This window comes from Macaca mulatta, chromosome 10, assembly GCF_049350105.2.
Source record: "Macaca mulatta isolate MMU2019108-1 chromosome 10, T2T-MMU8v2.0, whole genome shotgun sequence".
Classification (NCBI taxonomy): Eukaryota; Metazoa; Chordata; class Mammalia; order Primates; family Cercopithecidae; genus Macaca; species Macaca mulatta.
This window is the reverse complement of record NC_133415.1, coordinates 66,731,795-66,752,161: the sequence shown is the minus strand read 5'-3', so window position 1 is coordinate 66,752,161 and position 20,367 is coordinate 66,731,795. Positions and strand designations below refer to the sequence as shown.

General features: G+C 39.1%; 1 protein-coding gene across 2 annotated transcripts in view; it reads left to right on the top strand.

Moving 5' to 3' along the window:
- PCSK2 (proprotein convertase subtilisin/kexin type 2) overlaps positions 1 to 20,367 on the top strand; it is a 254,019-nt gene that overhangs the window by 30,348 nt on the left and 203,304 nt on the right. The window contains 1 exon segment of one of the 2 annotated variants that reach the window (NM_001266025.1): positions 3,307 to 3,411. The exons of the other annotated variant lie outside the window; for it this stretch is intronic. Within the exon segment in view, the coding sequence (NP_001252954.1) occupies positions 3,307 to 3,411 (105 nt within the window). 2 annotated transcript variants of the gene reach the window in all.

Sequence of the window (20,367 nt, the reverse complement as noted above, 5' to 3'; positions counted from 1 at the left end):
GGGGGAGAAAAAAGATCCATGTCCTTGCAAAGGACATGAACTCATCCTTTTTTATGGCTGCATAGTATTCCATGGCACACACATGCCACATTTTCTTTATCCAGTCTATCACTGATGGGCATTTGAGTTGGTTCCAAGTCTTTGCTATTGTGGAACTTAAATAAACTTACAAGAAAAAACAAACCATCAAAGAGTGAGCGAAGGACATGAGCAGACACTTCTCAAAGGAAGATACTTACGCAGCCAACAAACATATGAATAAAAGCACACCATCATTGGTCATTAGAGAAATGCAAATCAAAACCACAATGAGATACCATCTCACACCAGTGAGAATAGCGATCATTAAAAAGCCAGAAAACAACAGATGCTGAAGAGGATGTGGAGAGATAGGAATGCTTTTACACTGTTGGTGGGAGTGTAAATTAGTTCAACCATTGTGGAAGACAGTGTGGCGATTCCTCAAGGATCTAGAACCGGAAATACCATTTGATCCAGCAATCCCATTACTGGGTATATACCCAAAGGATTATAAATCATTCTACTATAAAGACACATGCACACATACGTTTATTGCTATTTGTTTATTTAATGTCTTTCTGGACTAATTCTGCAAAGTCTGTAATTTCTATAATGTGCCATTGAATCTGCTTGGTTAACTTAATAGTTAGCCAATGACAGGACAGAGGTTTTCTTAAAGACCTTGAATCAATGCAGCTTTGTTTTTGTTTTTACCGTTTGCTGAGGGGCTCTGTTGTATATATTGGGACATATCCTCAATGCTCAAGCAGGTAGTTTGAAACTCTGCTATGGCCTTCACCTCCTGTTTTTAAAGAGACTTAAAGTCAACTAAAGATGAGCACTTAGAGCCTTCTTCGATATTTCCTGGTTGTGTGTACAGCTCTGCCTATGTGTGTGGCCTTCTAAGTGTCCAGGAATACAGCTTTGTAAAGCCTTCTATGGACATCTTATTCCTTAGATTCTTTTACAAAGGTTTTTGTCCAGCCTTTTATTTGCCCCAGTTCATATTGCTACTTCAGGAAATTGCAACCTTAAAAATTTGCCACTGATTATTTTTGACAAATTCCCTGGGGAGTAGGGCTTTTCCAACTGAGCAAACCCTGGGACAGATCAAATAATAACAAATCCTATAAATGGAACTTTTCCAGATAGCTTCCAGGCTATTATTTATGGACGAGGCTTTTTGAATAACTCTAAACCCAGTCCTCACCCTCTAGTGTCTATTTGGCTACTGGTTTTCCCAGTTGCTGTGGTTGTGAGGATGTTCGTGTTCAAAGATGCTGCAGAGCTATGGAGAAGAGGATGGTCATAGAGCAATTTAAAATAGCACACAGTTTGCCATTGTCACTGAGATTCAACCTTTTTATTGAATAAACTTCGGGTTGCTGCAAGCCTCTTGTTAATTTCCAGTGTTCTGAATAAGTTGATTTGGCAATTTTTTTCAAAGTTCTATTTGCTTGTCTATAACAGTAGATTCTTGAAGGTTCTTACTCTATTATACCTGAAGTTCCCCCACCCCAACACACAGCATTATCTTTGAATGTAAAAAAAATGGAAACATCTTAATATGCATCAATAATGGAAAGGCTAAATAAGTCATGATATATCCCATGTAATGGAATAATATGCAGCCATTCAAAAGAAGAAAGTAGTCTGGGTGTTGAAGTAATATGTACCATAAACCCCATGACACATGTTTACCTACATAACAAACCTTCACATGTACCCCCAAACTCAAAATAAAAATTTGAAAAAAGGAGTTAATAAGTGGAAGTCTGATAGCATCTGAGTGACAAGGGAAGGGAAGAACCACTTTGCATAATAATATGGAGAGAGAGAGAGAGAGAGTGTGTAAGCAAAGAAGAAGATCTAAAACTCACTCATTTTACTATTAAGGAAATAATCATTTGTTCTTGCAAGTAGGTAGGCCTAGAGGGAAAAAAAAAAGATAACCTAACTCCAACACTGCCAAAAAAGAAAACATGAAGAATTTTTACTTTGTTATTTGTACTTTTCAGTTTTCTAAATTTACTCTATATTTCCTTTATATTAAAAATAAAATAATAATGATAAATATTCTTTAAGAAATATTTGAGCCACACTGAGGTTCTTTGTGATTTAAAAATCTCAAATTGGCCCCATCTATGTTAGAAAACCTTTCTATCAAATCTGCTTCCCTTTTCTTCCAAACTCTGGATGGCAACACACACACCAAAACTTACAATAGCAAATACTTTGAGTAGTGGAATGCTTTCTGATTTAGGGACTCTTTTGAGAATCTGATGAAACCATGCGTCCTATTTCCCAAAAAAATGTACATATTTACATTATTTGTCTATAATTTGTAAGCATTCAATTAAATTAATTAATCAGGTTAAGAACTGCAAACAGCATGTCTTCATCAATGTGAAGACAGGTGGAGAAAAGCAAGAGATCTGGGAACTTCAAGGCCCTGTATTTATACAGAAGAGAAAAAGATGCCCAGAGAGGAAACCACTTGCTCATAAGCATACTGATGGTAACAGACATGAGCCACATCCAGGTCTCCAAACTCCCAGGTCAAGGCTCTTCCCACCAAGTTACTTTGAATCATAGAACGAATGACTGGCTTGTTTAGGTTCTCCAAAACTCTTACAGGCCCCGTGCCAAAGATAAGCTCTCATTACTGTGTCTTCTCTGATTGGCTCTGACCTGATTTCAAGGATCCTTGAGATGGGAAGATAGAGGGAAACCAGACCTGCCATCCAACTAGTATTTACTAAATTTAGATGTTCCCACTGTGCTCAGCCTGATAAGAGGCACCAAGGGGTCACAGAAAAAGCCCAAGACACAGACAGACAGTTGAAAGTCTGTCACAGACAGCTATGAAGACATGACTAGAAAACATCGCAGCGTAATTCTGGAGCAACCAGGTGATACCTGGAGTATGCACGCTAGTCCAAGGAGAACAAGGAGAATCTGATGTGGGTGTGAATGTAAAGGCAAGGCTCCATTGAAAAGGAGAGGGAATCAAAGGATGCTCAGAAAGTTAAACAATGGGGGAAAGAATAGAAGGTATTTGGGGAACAGGAGGAGAGCGAACACCACATGAACAAAGGCAAGGAGAAGAGAAGGAGGACATTGATAGGGAAATAGAGAACCAGGTCTGACAAGAGGTTTGCCAGTGGTTTTCTTGCATACTTCCCTACCCCAGGGAGCCCTTGCAAGCAGCCCCAGCTTTGGTGCCCCTCTCCCTGGGCGAACCCCAGAAGCTAACTATGCTTGTGTCTGCTTGACTCTCCACAGCTTCCCTTTGCTGAAGGTCTGTACCACTTTTATCACAATGGCCTTGCAAAGGCCAAGAGAAGACGCAGCCTACACCACAAGCAGCAGCTGGAGAGAGACCCTAGGGTGAGTGTTCCCCAGAAGCCTGCCTTCCAATCTCTGCTGCCACAGCTGAGCCCACCGAGGAGGTGTGGAGGGGCTGGCCAGGGATTTTGAAGTAAAAGCACTTAATGTACTATAATAGGGCAAATGGATGCTTTGCAGAGTCATACCAGGGACTCTCTGTTCCTCTATCTGTGCATAATAAATAATCACAGGCCCCTTTGTATGGCTGGAGGAAGAGGAAATTGGGATACCACCCTTTTACTGGTTATCTTCTCCTAAGTTATTACTGAGTGAGGATTTCGGGTTGCCTGGGAACATGTTTTGGCCAGTGATGGATGGGAAGACACCAAGCAATTTAATGAGTCATTTTACGGAAGGTTTCTACTGGTGAATCCACATGCTCAGAAGAGGTTGCCATGCCCCATGTTGTGAAAGGAAAGAATGAGGGAGCCAGTGAGTGAGCAGCTCACAGCAGGCAGTGGACTTCTCAGTATCCATGCATGACTGTGACCATAAGACTATCTCAGCCTTTCTTCTTATCCTGTATTTTCTAGCACTGATGTAATTTACCTTCATGTCTCAGCTGTCTACTTGATATTCATCACTCACATTATTTTAATCTTCAATCTTTACCTTACTCTTGGACTCCAGGTTCCATTTCCTACTTCCTCTGATGGCTCAGATTCAACTTTCCCCCAATCAAACATATCATCTTAGCAACAAAGTGGCTTCTCTGCCAGTGTTCCCACTTCTTGCTTTTCAGAATAGGACCTTTAGTAATCATATTTTCCACCATCCCCCATACCTACACACTCATCAAATTGGGTAGATTCTGATTTCTGTTACATGAATCACTAAGAAGGAAAGTATGTAATAACTCAGAGAAGTTGCTTTCTGTACATTGAAGGCAGTGTAACCTCTTCCTCAGGACTCTCAGGGACCAGCTGATGAAAGGCATGTCAGATGTTTGAGTTAAGGATTTTCACAGGAGATTTCTTTTGAGCTGATAGAATCTGAAAACTCATTCTTGTGGGACTTTTCATGTGAACATTTCTCTGGGTTTAATTTGGGCTTCAATTAGGAATTCAGATAAAACAGTCTCTCAGCAGATTGCCAAATGACAGGCCACAGGCAATTTTTTCTTTAACTTCTCAAGAGTTCCCACCTTCCCTAAAGAGGACTTTCTGCTCTAGGAAGCCACTTTACTTTTGCAGTAACAATTAAGCTGCCTGTGCTGCCAGCCAATGCCAACTATTCTTAAAGGATCTGTCATAGAAGCTGGTACCAAGACATAAGGGAGAAGCTTTCTACTCTGTGTGGTAACAACCTTGGCCTTGGCTATACCAGTACATTGCCTGGGGATGCCCTTGGGCAGCCATATGGACAGGAATCTTGTCCTGAACCCAAGGTGGGCATCAGTAGACAAAGATCACTCTGGTGCACCGTGACACTGGTCTTCCCTACACTTCAACCCTATGCCATAACCTTGCCATTTATGGCCAATTGTTTTCCTTTTAGTTATATATTTTCTTAAAAGTCTCATTGGCTTCTCTTCTTCCATGATTAAAAGCATTGCTCCAAGATTACTCAAAAACATATAAACTGGGAGCAGAAGGAAAGAGAAACTTAAAAGGCTTGCGCTGGGAAAGAGAACTGAGACACAGTAGAACTCAGAAGTCACGGGTCAGAGAGGCTATTTAGCACCACTGGCCTGAGCTTTTCCCATTCTAGCACATATGATCTCTGAAATGCTGATTCTTGAAGTGTACAGTGACATTTTTTAAATAGAAAATGGGACTTATTGGGTAATAATAAAAAGAGGAGATCAGGCACTGGCGATTCTGATCATTTGTCTTTCTCCTCAAAATATTATCAATTGTCACCAACAAGGGTGTCTATTTCCCCTTCATTACCTATTATAAGGGTCCAGGTAGCCAATTGCCTCTACCTGGTAGCTGTAACCATCTGCCCTGCCCATGAAGACCAACATAAAATGGCAGAGAAACTAAAGAAGACCAAGTTTCGTATACATTTTCTCTATCTTGTCATCAAGGTTAAATGTTGGGAATGTTGTCAATAATAAACTCATTCTAGGAAGCACAAAAATCTCATAATTCTTTGCAAAATGAAAAAAAAAAACTGCTAATGATGACTGCCTTTTTCCAAAATATTAGATTAAGGTCTGAGTCTTTCCTGCATGATGTTCTTGTGGTTGTCTAATTTTGGCATCTGCTGATAGAAAAATAGAGTGGCAACTATTCTGAAACAAAAATCGTTGACTGTGAACGGTGCAAGAATAGCAAACTAAAGATTCTGCCTTGTGGATTTATAGATGTTAAACCAAAGGGTAAACAAGTCTAGTGTAGGAATACCCCAATTTGGGGGTTCTCAAACACATTTAAACAGGTTGCAAAAAGAAAAGTAAATGAAAGTATAGAAAGAAAAGGAGAAGGACCAAGTAGCCAGAATGAGGTCCAGGCTTTCATGTCTTATATAGATGTTGCAAGTTATGCTTTATAAACACAGAGTTTAAGAGTAAGTTGTTTTATCATTCCCTGAAATGTACTGTCTCCTAGAACTGCTAACTTTAACTACGATTGCAGCCCCAACCCCCAGCTTCCTTCTCCTTCCTGTCCCTGCACCACTTCCCAGACTCTCTCACTCACTGTCTACAGGCTTGTGGTAAGGAACACAAAGCCCAGGGAGGTTGGTCTGAGCTGCTACTCACTTTCAGGGCTTCATCTACTGAGGTAGCTTTTGACCAAAGAGCTCCAACCTCTGCTATCAACCCAAGAAATAAAAAAGAAAAAGGTAGAAACCCAAGATAGTTAGTTTTTGGCTTTTTTGACTTCAGACCAGAAATTTCAACGATGTTTGTCTCTCATGTAACAACTAATTTTTAAGTTTAAAGGTAAACAGAAAAAAAAAAGACTAGAAAGAGCTAAAGTGCTACTTTCCATATGTTCATCTTTGTTCATCAATATGCAGACAATAGCTAGGAAAACAGATTCTGATGTAGACTGTGTTAAAGATGTTCTCTTCTCTTTCCAATTCTTGCTGCTAAAAGTTTAGCTGACTGCCGAGTATCGTCATTTGGATGCTAAAAAGCAAAAATTGTGTCTTGTTTATTTCTGTAATATCTTTGCACAGTGCAGTTCTGAGCATATACTAGATACTCAGGAAATGACTGAGCATGTCAAATGAATGAATTATTATTATTTTTTCTTCAGGGTTTTAAGCCATGGAATAGTATTGCCTTTCTCATCTTATATTTTCCTCCCTATCCCAAAATGTGTCTCCATTAGGAAATAAAAGTACTATATAGTCTTCTCCCTAGCGCCTCTTTTACATACATTTTTAATTGTGGGTAACAGAAACCAATGACCATTTCATTACTTCCAAGTTTTATCACAAAGAATCCCATGAAGAACCAGTTCTTAATTTCCAAAGCCCAATCTGCCTTCTTCCTAATCACATTCACAGTCGTGGTACAGGCACCAAAGCAGGACAATGTGTCTGGAAGATTTTGATAATGAAATAATTTGAAGAGGTAATAAATCAATTCAACACTGGGATGAAATAATAAAACAAAAAATACCTTCTCAACATCAGGGTCAAAAACAAATATTTTATGCCCAAAAGCTCTGTAAGATTTATTAAACATTAGCTAGAACAATACCAACAAATCTTAAAGCCAAACCTATCTTCAGTCCCTGGTCAACATATCAAAACCTCATAAATTCTACTAGTACTGGAAAAGCTTCTGAAGAGTGGATTTATTTAAGATAATATTTGCTTCCCAGCTCTGTCAAACCATACTTGTACATCTGAAATAGAATATTAAAGTGAAATATATTTTTAAAACATGAAGGACTCATCATTCTATGAGTAACACACACTAGTCTTATGGAAGCAAATAATTTTATTTTTAAAAAGCTGAAATTCATTTATTGAGAGAGGTTATATTTGATTGGAGAATTAAAAACATTTATTTCCTTTACTAGGCAATTTTATTAGACCACACAATTATTCCTCAGTCGTTTTTAAACATGTTTCAGTTTTACAAGTCAGAAACTTCTATCAGTCCAATAAAAACTTTCCTTGCTTCTCTCGTCTCAAAGAATGGATGATATTTCCTTTGTGTTCCATATTTGGAAGCTGTATCTTTCTAGCTTCTTTCTTATCCAAATGTATCCACATGTTTAATAACCATAGAAGGCAGTCACACGGTCTGGTTGGGATCTATATTTGTTCTTTAAGGGTCTATTCTTGAATATATTTGTGGAATTTTCAAGATACTGCCAATAACCCACAAAAGTTAGCTTCACTGGGTCATATAATCACTTCAGAAATCTCATAATACCACTGGAGCAAAAGAAAAGTCTCCTATTCTTTAAAATTAACTGGACATGATTTATATGATTTGTGTGTATTATGGCCAAACTATTCTTTCCTTTCAATTATAGTAGTTAACTATTTGATTACATAGTATAAATTAAAAGGGAAGAGAAGGGAAAATGCTGTTACCTTTTGGAAAGCCTGTTTTCTTTTTTTTTTTCTTTCTTTCTTTTTTTTTTTTTTTTTTTCTGAGGTAGTCTCACTCTGAGAATTATAGAGCAGGAAGAGTTTTAAGGAAACATTGATTCAGCCCTTGACCTTGAAGCATTAAAATACAATTTTACCACTGAGGCAAAATAGACCCAGAGAGAGAGAAGGTGACTTCCCTGGGGCCACGCAGCTATAATTGATAGGAAGAAAATAAAACTCGTGACTCCTCCCAATATGAAGTCTGATTTAAGTAAAAAGCTAAGTGAGAATTGATATTGCTTATGAACTTGTCGTTCTTTAAACAATTGTTTGCACTAATTAGTCACTGAATTTTCTCAATTAAAAATAATGTGGTGAAAAGAAGTGAAGTTACATCCTAAGTTCATGTCACTTATGTGAATTCAATGAGCTCAGCTGTAAATGGAAAAGTGAAAAAGAAGAGGAAAATACAAAGGGTGGCACTTGAGCTCACTGTTCTGCTCAATTTACTTATGCCCTGGAGTGGCCTTGAACTGAAGGCAACTGAGTATGCAGTTGGCCTTGGTTCCCTGGTGACCCTCACAGTGGAAGCATTTCACCTTTCTGGGGGACAGCCTGTAGCATTTAAAGATAGTGCTTTTGAGACAAAATATTTCCTAACGCAAGCTGACTTCTTCATCTGCTGTGAGAACAATGGGACACGACCAGGTTCCATTGTGAAAGGGAAATTCCACACTTGTGACGTATTGAGACACAATATCAGTTTCTAACCCTTAAGGAGTTTTCAAAGTTAATTTTAACCATGCATAAGTTCCACTTTGCACACTTTAGAATTCACTCCCTAAAGTGTGATTCTTCTAGGAAAAAATTAACAAAGATGGGGTCTTCATTTTGGATTTCCCAGAAACAGACTCTGAGATGCAGAGTTGTGTGCCAGAGACTTCTTGGAGAGCAAGGAAGAGAACACTGGGCAAAGGGAGAAGCTGAGCAAATGTGCTTGCATCAGGGGCCTCAGTCAGTTTTACAGGAAACTTAGAAACGGGGTGGCCCTTCAGAGTTACCCCAGTGTGAGGCAAAGGGATCAGGCTTTTGTGCCCCCATAATGACCAGTTATTGGCATGGGCACTCCCTCGAAAGAAACATAGTCTTAAGTAAATCCCCTCCTGCTACCAAAGGCATTCTCAGTGAAAGAAACTGAGCCACATTTAGCAGCTGGAGGAAATGTGTAAAGGCACTAAAGAGGAAATCTGGGGAGTGCACCACAGTTTTTGTTACACCTGCCATGCCCGCTGCACTCAACTTGTCTGTAAACTCACATTTGATTGAAGAGGCATTTTCTGGGAGCCAGTTCCAAGCACGGATCATCCCCAAGTACATTTAGGAGCATGAAAATGAAGTATACACCTCCATCCCTTGAAGGAGCTTACCACCTTGGAGAAGTGTGTTCAGGTCTGCTGTACTCCATGATCCTCACTCAATCCCACTCTGACCTCATTAGTTCACCTTTCCTGGCTTGGTGACAGGTCAGTGGAGGAACATGGCATTGTTTCCTGCATTGCCCTTGGGAAGAGCTCAGGCAGTTGCTGGCACTTCTGGAGATGTTAAAAAAAAAAAAATGCCAGTTTACAACCAAACCTGGGAGCACACATTTTCTCCTGAAGTAAGGATATAATGAGGCTTCATGCATAGGACAGTGGTTCTCAATGGGGCACAATTTTGTCCCTATGGAACATTTGACAATGTGTAGTGACAGTTTAGATTGTCACAATGGGTGGGGGTGGGGGGTGCTACTGGCATCTAGTGAGTCAAGGCCAGGGATGCCACTAACTATCCTGAAGGCACAAGACAGCACCACAACAAATAATTATCTGGCCCCAAATGTGAATGGTGCTGAGCGTGAGAGCTCCTGGTGTAGGGAAACAGCCCTAAAGTTGGACAGTCATCACGTGATTTCTTCTCTGCCCCTGTCTGCGGTGTCGCTTTACACAGGTTAGTATCTAACCGTTGATGACTCAGCTTCCTCATCTACTAAACAGGACAAGAATTAGTCCACAGGATCAAAGGGTCTTCAGATCAAATGCCATAAAACAGGTGATGCATTTGTCACTGTGCCTTATTTTTCAATTACTGCAAAACAAATTACCACAAACAAAGCACCTTAAAAGAACATGAATGTATTATCTCAGCATTTCTATAAATCTAGCACAGCATGGCTGGATTCTCTGGTTAGGGTCTCAGTGGGCTTCAATCAAGGTGTTAGCCAGACTGGGCACTTTCCTATCTGAAGCCTCTATGGAAGAGTTCACTCCAGGCTCCTTCACGCTATCAGCAGAATTTGGTTCCTTGGGGTTGCAGGACTGAGGTCCCCGTTTCCTTGCTGTTGGCCAAGTTTGTGCTCTGCTCTTAGGGTCGCTTGCCTTTCTTTTCTTGTGGCTCCCTTTATCTTCAAGCCATCAAGTTATCAAATTTCAATTTATCAAATCTTCCTTGCGTTTCTCATCTCTCAGACTCTTCCCCTTCTGTTTTTACAGGCTTCACCGGAATCACTCAGATAAACAGAAAAATCTCCCTTTCTTAAGGTCAGCAAAATAATCAAAGTTCTGCCTGATCTTTGACCTTTCTGAAAGAGTGGACATGGCTTCCCAGATCAGGAGCTGTCCCTGCACAGTCCAGCTTCCCACCCATCCCTGCTGCCCTTTTCCAGAGATTGCATTGAACTAAGAGGGGAAAACGTGAATCTGTAGGCACATGAGCTCGACCATATTTTGAACCCAAATAGTGAAGCCAAGAGACCCAAGTGAAGCAGTTTCTGACTTAGCCTCCCATCTGTGGCCAAATTAATTTTCTAGATAACATGCCAAGAGGTCAGTGGGTGTAAACCATTCATGAGTGATGCATGTTGAGAGTTACTTGACAGCATCAGGAAAAGGAGACATGCAATGGGAGAGGTACACATAAGAAGCAGGGCAGAGGTGTCTTCATGGATGCCCCAACCTGTGGGAAAAATTCATCTGTTCTAATCCTCTGCTTTTAGAATGCGGCAGGGAGGACTTCCAGCATCTCCTCTGGGCATTGCAGATATGCTGGCTTCCCGCCTCAAAGAGCTGCTGCTAGTGCTATAATTAACTATTTGTGGGGAACAGGGGAGAATTATTTACTACAGCTACAGAAAGGCACAGGGAAAGCTGATAATGAGTAAGCCTGTTTTTTTTCTAGATGCCGTTTTTTACTAGATGTTCATTTTTAAATGATGGATACTGTTCGTGCTGTCATGCTTCCTAAAGCAAAAGCGGGAACTCTCTGGGAGGCATCATGCTAGCAAAGCCAGAGATCTCTTGGGAGTTTTAATTGTCTTTGGTAGAATTCTAACAAGCCTTGGTGTAGAGAAAAGTTAACATGGAGAAAATTGGTGGCTCTGTATCATCTTTATAATTCACAAGCTGAAGAATCTCTAATCGTGGGCTAGCAAACCTTTAGGACTTCCTGGGAAAATCTTAGATGTTTGAAGGGCAAAATTCTCCTGATCTGCCTCACCTGATTCCCTCCCCAATCTTCCCCAAGATGCAAAAGGAAATGCATTTATATATCCAAAATGCCTCTATTATATCTTCTAAAAATGATTTCATGTATATGCTTATTAAATTCACAACGTAACTCTCTTATCTAGTTGTTGGCTAGCAAACCAGCATTCATTCAGCAAATCGTTACCGAGCCCAAACTATATACTGGGCATTCCTCTGCATACTGAAATATAACAGCGAACAAGACATAGCTCTCCTCCCAGGGGGCTTGTATGCTAGTGGCGATGAAGGAGAGAAACAAAAAACAGATGACCAAACAATTGTATAACTAGTGGTCAAAATGCTCTGATAATGAGTAGAGCAGAGTATGGGAAGAGGGAGAGCCATAGAGGAGTGTTTCTATTTTATAAAAAGCATCCAGTGTTTGCTTGTCTGGGAAAGTGGCATTTAAATATAGACCTGAAGGAGATGAGGAAGGTATCCATGTAGATATCTGGAGAAAGGGCACTCCAGACAGAGGAACCACCAAGGGAAAACACCTGGAATCCAGGACACACCTGCTGTGTTCCAGGAACAGCAAGAATGCCAGTAAAGCTGCAAAGGAATGAGCCAAGGACACTGGGGAAGGAGATGAGGTCAGAGAGGAAAAAGAAAGCAAGACCATGGGCGACATAATAAGCCAGGGAAATAACTTTGAATTGACTCTGAATTAGATGTGGCTTCTCTGCCTATGGGCAAATAATAGACAATGGGGTGGAGGTGTGGATGAGAGACAATTGGACTAGAGAGGTCCATGCAAGGTGATTGCAATATTCCAGAAGAGAAAGGCCAGTAGCATAGGCCAGGGTAGAAGTGGTCGAGGCAGTGAGAAACAAATCAGATCTGGGAGTATGTTGAAGGTAGAGTCTTCAAATTTGTTGATGCATTTCCTGATAGATTAGATGAGGAATGGGAGAAGAAGCGAGAAGGCAAAGGTGACTCCTAAGTTGTTAGCCTGCGTTACCATAGAATGAAATGGCACTTATGCATATGGACAAGATGGTGAGAGGACCGGGTTGATGGGGAGTGGTCAGGGAATTAAGAGTTTAGTTTTAAGCATGTTAACATTTGAGATTTGTATTAAGTAACCAAGTAGAGATGATGTGAAATGAACAGATGGACTTAAGGATCTAGGAGAGAGGTCAGAGTTGGAGATATAAATTGAGAGGCATCCATATATTGTCAGCATTCAATGCCAGGAGACTAGTTGAGCTTATCTACAAAATGAGTGTAGATATAGAAGAGAAGATTTGTGGGACTGAGTCCTAGGGTACTCTAAGATTTAGAAGTCAAGGAGATAATTGGGGACGAGCAAAGGAGGCAGAAAAGCAGCAAGTAATCTAGAAACAGGATCAGAGGTCAAGAGAACACCAACTTAGTCATTGTGTTCTAGCTCGTCTACATTTTACCATAGTAAATTGGTCATCCCTATAATTATTTCTTATTAGAGGTATGAATGTTTCTTCACTTTTCCCCTCTCTGATCTATTTTTCAAATGCTTTCTCAATGGGTATTGAAATACATGGTTCACACATGAACTTATGAAATTAAAATGTTGGCATGAATTTTGTTTCAACTGGATACTGGTGTGTCTGGGCTGGGTAGTGTGCTTTAAAGCAGCAGAGGGTCACATTTGACTCAAAATGATGAGACTCTAGCTCTTAAACCTGCAATCCCTACTAGGCACTAACTCAGAGCCAAGACCTCATTCTGTAAGCTGCAAGGTGAAGCTACCAGGGAACAGCCTCTGTTTGACATGGCAAGGGAAGAACCTGAATTGGGAATCTCTTTTTAATTTTAAAAAACTATAAAAGCCACGAGAAAGATCACGTTTGACTGTAAACCAAAAAGAAAAACCTTACCCTCCAATTAAGGAAAATAAAAATCTAAGTTGTTGTGGATTTAATTCTGATCACATTTTCATAGATTTCAGAAAGATAGAGTTTTTAAAAGAATTTCCTGTTAAAATTCAAAAATCTTTCTAGAATATAATTTCTCACTCCTCAAACCTCTGCTTCAAAATAAATTTTATTCAATATTTAGCTTAAGGAGACTATAAAGTTCCTTAATGGTGACATAAATGAACAGCTGTAATCGTGTGTCTATCTAGCTACTGAATATTTCTAAGATAATGTTTTGTAAGGCAAAAGTGGTTTGAAGTTGGAGATGCCTCAAAAAAAATTTTTTTAATACTCTTTAGAACTCTCTCTGGGTATTTTAAAACTGGTTTAGCTATTTTCCCTTTTTGATGCCTATTGACATGTTTGTGATCGCATCTCCATCTATAAACAGGTTTCACGGTCTTAAAGCTAAACCAAGGGAATTTTGAAAATGAGTGGAATTGAATTCCTGCCATTTCCAGTAATTTCAAAGCCTTATGGGTTCAGGAGAGGATAACAGTGCAGCCAGGTCTAGAAATGAGTAAACAGCAGTTAGGCAAAGAGATTCATGTCTGAATAACAACCCAATTGCTAGAGTTTATCTAATTGGTTTGCCATTATCTGTACCGAAAACGTTGTGTTTTCATCTTGTCTACGATGAGCACGTCCCATTTAGCAATAAAGAACGTATTGCCTGAGAGAAAACAGGTAAGGCAAAACAATTTTCCATTTTTCATTTTCCCTGAAAAGGGAGAGCAGTCCACCCCAAATAAAGAATAGTTTAGTGGGTGTTAGTTTTTAAGGACACCTTAGAGAATCAACATAAGAAAGCTCCTTCTCCCAACAGAAGCAAAGCAAAGCAATTAAAACCTATTGTGTGGAAAGAGACCCAAATAATTGTCTATCAGGGAGAAAAGAACATGATAGAGAGAGTCCAATTTCAGGTCATTCTTGAGTTTCAGTACTTACACTGACACCAATTAACTGTGCTCTCCTTGAACAAACCATTGTTTCCCCCAGTCTTCAGTTCTCTTGTCTATACAATGAGGAGTGTGGACTAGTTAGTCTTTAAAATGCCCTCTTAGGTCCTAAATCTGAGATTCCAGGGACAAACCTGAAGCCTGTACAACTGGTTAGTATCAAAGCCAAGACTAAAAACCCAGCAATTCTAACCAGTTTGTGATCCTTCCTTTACATGTCTTTCTTTTCATCTGAGAAATAGGGCTTTTTCTTTAACCAATGCTCTAAAGTGTTTGCAAGAACTAGCATTTGTATGTTGGTATCCTCATCTTATAGAAGACAATTTCAAATCCTGTACTGTTCAAACCAATTCAATAGAACCCTGAAATTCCATCTTTTGTCTTGGGGAAAATATTAGATGATGAGGTAGAGGTTATTCATCCACTTCAAAGATAATAGCTCCTCTATCATGTTTTAGAAACTGGGATTTGGTTTAAGATTTCACTGGTATCATGGGTGTGAAGGAGTGGGGGTCCTTAAAATAAAAAATAATGTTTGAAAACCTCTGATCACTAAACAAGTTTGATTCTTCAGCCTAGTCAATCACTGTGTCCAACAGGGATAACAAGCTGGATGCCTAGACAGGCCACGCAAATAAATTACAAATTGAGGGGGGTCAGGTGTAAGCAAAACAGCTACTCAAGCAAGAGAATAAACTGCAAAATGATCTTCTCCTCTATGTGAGGAACACAAAAGAGAGTGGTGGGGACTGTGGTGAACCTGAGTGTACACACCCTCTTAAAATGAGGAAGCGGATTCTTATTCTCAGCTAACTGTTACCTCCAACATTGAAAGCCCATGGTTGCCACATCTGCAATTTTTGAAGAAAAGTAGCAACTACCAATCTTCATAAATATTCTTTTATCTTTAAAAAAATCTGAGTGATTAAATTAAAATTTATTAACACACTGTCCAATCTAAAGAAAATACATCAGCAGAACAAATTTTTCCATGCACGACCATTTTGCAGTCCCTACTCTACAACACAGGACAGGATGACCCCTGGTAGAACACCTCTATGACTAGTCCTTGACTTCACTATTTGCCAAGGTAGTCCACATAAAAGTTCTTCCTTAAGGGAATCCCAAAGCTACTTCCTTGTAGCTTTAATTCATAATCCACATTCTCCTTTCTGAGGCCAAATTAATCTATCTTCCATGTGAGAACCCTTCAAACATTTGAAAATAGTTATCATGCCCCCTGGACCTTCCTGGAGTAAACATTCTTGGTTCTTTCAGATCTTTCAGATGTTTTCATCGAATTTGGCACTTCTTTTCCCATGCCTTCCTGATTACACCTCTCTGAACATTACTGGAGAACAATATACTATAATATCCAGGTCTGCTCTGATGATTTCAGAGTTGTATTGCGTGCCTACTTCCCATATCTCCCATATTTTAAAAGCTATTCTTCTATTAGCGCATCTTAAAATCATTTTAGCATTTTTTGGAAGTCATAAGATCTGACATTGATTAATGGTGACCCTACAATTGGCTAAAATTTCTAGGTTCTTCTAAAATACACTCATAATCCATCCTTGAAGGATCAAGATATTGGTTCTAAAACAAGGAACCTTTAAAAAGGATTTATTTTTTGAATTTTCATCTTATTAGAGTTCATTCTCACCTGTCAAGATTTTATTAGATTTGAATTCAGTCTCCTTTCCACCTTCTTGTCATCTATGATTTTGATCAGCATCAGTATCTTCAACAGTTCTTAACAAAAAAGTTAAATAGTATGAAGAAAAATGACAAAGTTCAGAACCCTCTGTCCAGGGTGATATGAATCTATTAATATAGACTCTAAGGAGTATTTCACACTGACCCCATATTAAAAGGAAATTCTAAAGCACCCAAAGTTCCAAAAATTCATTTAAGTTAAGTGAAAAAACAGTGTCTCACCAGGGAGGCTATTTGAAGACTGTGTTTATGTGGCTTAACTCCATCACTCTGAAATCTGGTTGATTTGTGTGTGTATATGGCTCTCTGAGAAATCGGTTTATTTGCCATGGAACAATCTAATTTGGTCATTCACATGACCAAAATTACCAGACCAACATGTTTTCAATCCAGTCCCTTGAGGCAATTTGAATTCTGCTGATAACTTGTCCACACACCTGCTACTGATTGATGTTTCATCATGAAAATTTTAATTACAGAACCAAAAATCAATGGGTAATTGTTAATTTCAAGGGTGCCAGGTGGCACTCCAGTGTAGGCCAAACCAAATTTTTATAAAACTTAATAAAGAGATTTCCTTTAAATGAGTAAGTCAAATATCTCAGACATAGACTAATTCAGCTAAGGATCATATTTTCCACAGCTGAAGTATTAACTATCATTAAACTTCTATCAGTGCTTCCAAAATAATTATTCTAACACTTATTCATGTGACATGGGCAAGTCATTTAACCTTCACTAATTGTCTTCATTTTATCATCTTTACCATTAAATAACAATGAAACTCCAAATGTCTGGAAATAAATTGCCTTAATTTTTAATCCCTATCATGGAATTACAAAGAAAGTGCAAATGTCTGCCAATACATGCCTAAGACTTCAAAGCTAGAAGTATGACTCCATCTTTGAAAGTACATGTTAATTTCACAAATACATTATAACTTTGCCAAAACAGAAAAGGTGATAGTGTCATCTACTCCTTTTGCTTCTTCTTTGTTCTCTACTTATTTTCCTTGCCTGCCCCTACTCCATGAAAAACGTGGGTGTGAATTAAAACAGAGTTCCCTAAACTGTGTTCTGCTGGAGTCCTTGGATTTTCTACCAGAACAGTTGTGAATAATGAAGATATTAGGATAAACTAGATTATACTGCAGTAACAAATTAACTTTTAACTCCCAATGGTTTAATACACAAATGTTTCCTTTTCACTGTGCTACAAGTCACAAGTCCAGCATGAGTTGGATAGAGGCTTTGATTAATATAATGCTGTTGAAAGTTTCACCATCTTGAAATGCCACTATCCTAGCACATGGCTTCCAGGACACCGGAAGAGAAAGAGGAAGTGAAAGTGTAATAAGCTCTACCCACTTGTAAATGCCTTAGCTTGAAAATGTTACATATCACTCTGCTCACCACCCATTAGCCAGAACTAGGCACAATGAATGTCTTAATGAAAAGAAGCTAAGAAGTGGTTCTCCCATGCACTCAGGAAGGACAGACAAACTGGATTTGGGTAGCAGTAGAAGTCCCTTGCATAGTGTATTTTTTATTCAAAACAATAATAAACATGTGAATAAAAGCCCATATTCTATTCTTCTGGGTGATCCTTGGGGTTGAGACTTTCCTATAAGTTCAGCACTCATGTTTATAATTGTATTGGCAACAATACTACCATTCAGTCTCTGGCTATTGAGAAAGGGTGGGATACACCCTGGGATGCTTCTATTGGAAAACCGTTGGAAAAAAGATGTTTCCTGATTGGAACAATCTCTCTCATCATATGTGACCTTTTACAATAGGGCCTGGCTCCCCCTCTATCAATAGGTAGAGTCTATTTCTTCACCCATGTGAAGACTCTGTAACATTTTATCTGGTAGAACATGGTGGGAGTGATACTGGGCCGATTCTGGGCATAGCCAGCCCCTACCGGACCTGGTAGCTTCCACTTCTTCCTCTCGGAAGCTAAAGAAGTGTAACTACCCTGAGAACGCTGTGCTGTGAGTAGGCCAAGCCAGGTGGAGAGACTGATATACCATGGGGAGAAAGAGAGGGCAAGGATCACCAAGAAACCAGACCTATGAGTGAAGAAGCCATCTCAGAAGTGGATCTTTTAGCCCCAGTCCCAACTGCTGCTACCTGGAGACAAACTACCCAGTCATGTCTTTCCTGAATTCCTGACCCAAAAAATCTTGAGCCAAATAAACTGGTTGTTTTCAGCCATTAATGTATGGTGTCATTTATTATGCAGCAATAGATAACAAGAAGACAAACAAATTTTCCCACCAGGGTAGAGGGGATGAGTGGTGGAGAACTGAGTCATGGCATAGAGCACATTAAAATGAACCCCGAGACACTCCACTCCAGCAGTCTACAGCGCAGTCATATTGTGTTTTAATCAGTGTTGTTTATTTGGCTATTATTGTTTTCGTGGTGTTGTCTATATTTAACTTGTAAATTTGCCTTAGTTTTATAGTTGTATAGGAACCATAACATTAGGAGTTCTTACTCTACTTTATTTTGTGCATATTATATACATATATATAATGTTGGAAGACTAAAGAAAAATGATTTTCCTTATAAAAGAGTTCATTTCTTGTTCAAGTTTATTCGAGTTTAAGAAATCAATGCATTTGAAAAAGAGCTAAAAGAAGTAGGTTTTTCCAAAGTATAAACTTTGGCATGAAACAAAAGCAATGCATCCCTTTTGGAGCAGTGATATCAGCAGGTAACAGCGTACGTAGTGAGAGGAGAGTCAAAGGAAGAATCGGGAGTTGTGAGTTCTAATCACAGCTCAGCCATTTATTGTCTATGTGGGCTCCATATAACCACTTAGCTTTTATGGTCCTCAATGTCCCCATCTGTGAAATGATTAATGACATCATCTGTGCTTATTTCATGGGGTTACTCTGGCAATCAAATATGATAGAAAGAAAGGTTCTCTGAAAACTGTGGAGTGTTACTATTGTTCATAGAGATCCAGGCCAGAGTCTTAAGTTTTGTGCTGACAAATCTAAAAATAGTCTAACTAAAAATGTGTAGCAACTGAGTTTAAAAGAAACTCAAATAAAATTATCTTTAAAAATTCAAACCAGTGTAAGATTAAACAGGAAATACATTGGATTTACATTTTCTTTGAAGTATGAGGAAACGTGCAGTCTGCTGGAATCCATCACATCTGCTTGGTCAGGAAAACGAAGAGGGTGAATTCAGAACTCTTGTCCCTCTCTAAATTCCTGTAACCTCCTAGTCTCTCTGGAGTGTAAACTTGTGGCCAAGATTTTGAGCTTTGGATAAATTCTAGTTTTAATCTCAGGTCCACCACTCAACTCACTTGCCAGTTACATAAGTTTACATTGCTATTTAACATCTCACAGCCACATCTATAAAATGTGGGTAATAATAATATTACTTATCTCAAGGGTTGATGTGAGCCTTAAATGAAATGATGCTAGGGTAAAGGTTCAAAAGCAGATGGCCATGATTAATAGTATTTTGTTCTCTAGCATTTGATTACATGGTGACTGATACTGATCTCTGAAACTTGCCCATGTATTAGCATTTTTGTTCACTGCTGTCCTTTAACAATTTTACATATCATAAAAAAATTAGTTATGCATGGTGGTTTATTTTCATTTTACCAACATGATAGTTTATAGTTTTAAAAATCAAACGCAAGGCTTATAATTAAAAACAGATGCATTTTGCTCCAGCTTTCCCAAATCCCAAGTCTCAGTCCCTCAGAGGCATTACCCACCAATTCTTTAAGTGTTTCTTGTGCTAATTAACTCCACATTTTAAAATAATGTGTGTATGCTGAAATATGTGGATTTGTTTCATTTCAGATGTTGTCTATTGGCTTTCTTCTATGGAAGATGAGTATTTAACTTTTAAATGCAGCACACACACACACACACATATACCATGTTTATATTTTTTCTGGCTTTTGAATATAGATGTATCACAAGATGGGGCTAAATTAATATTCAGTGTTCATATTATTGTGAGTCCTTAAGTACTATTTACAGTTGAGCCACTTATACCAATAACATCCCCTCCTCTCTCAAACAGCTTTTTGTTTCCCTATAGTTAATAATGGCCCTGTAATCCCAACACTTTGGGAGGCCGAGGTATGTGGATTGCTTGAGCCCAGAAGTTCAAGACCAGCCTGGGCAACAGAGCAAGACCTCGTTTCTACAACAACAACAACAAAAATTAACTGGGCATGGTGGCACATTCCTGTAGTCCCAGCTACTTAAGAGGCTGAGGTGGGAGGAGTGCTTGAGTCCAGGAAGTGGAGGTTGCAGTGAGCCAG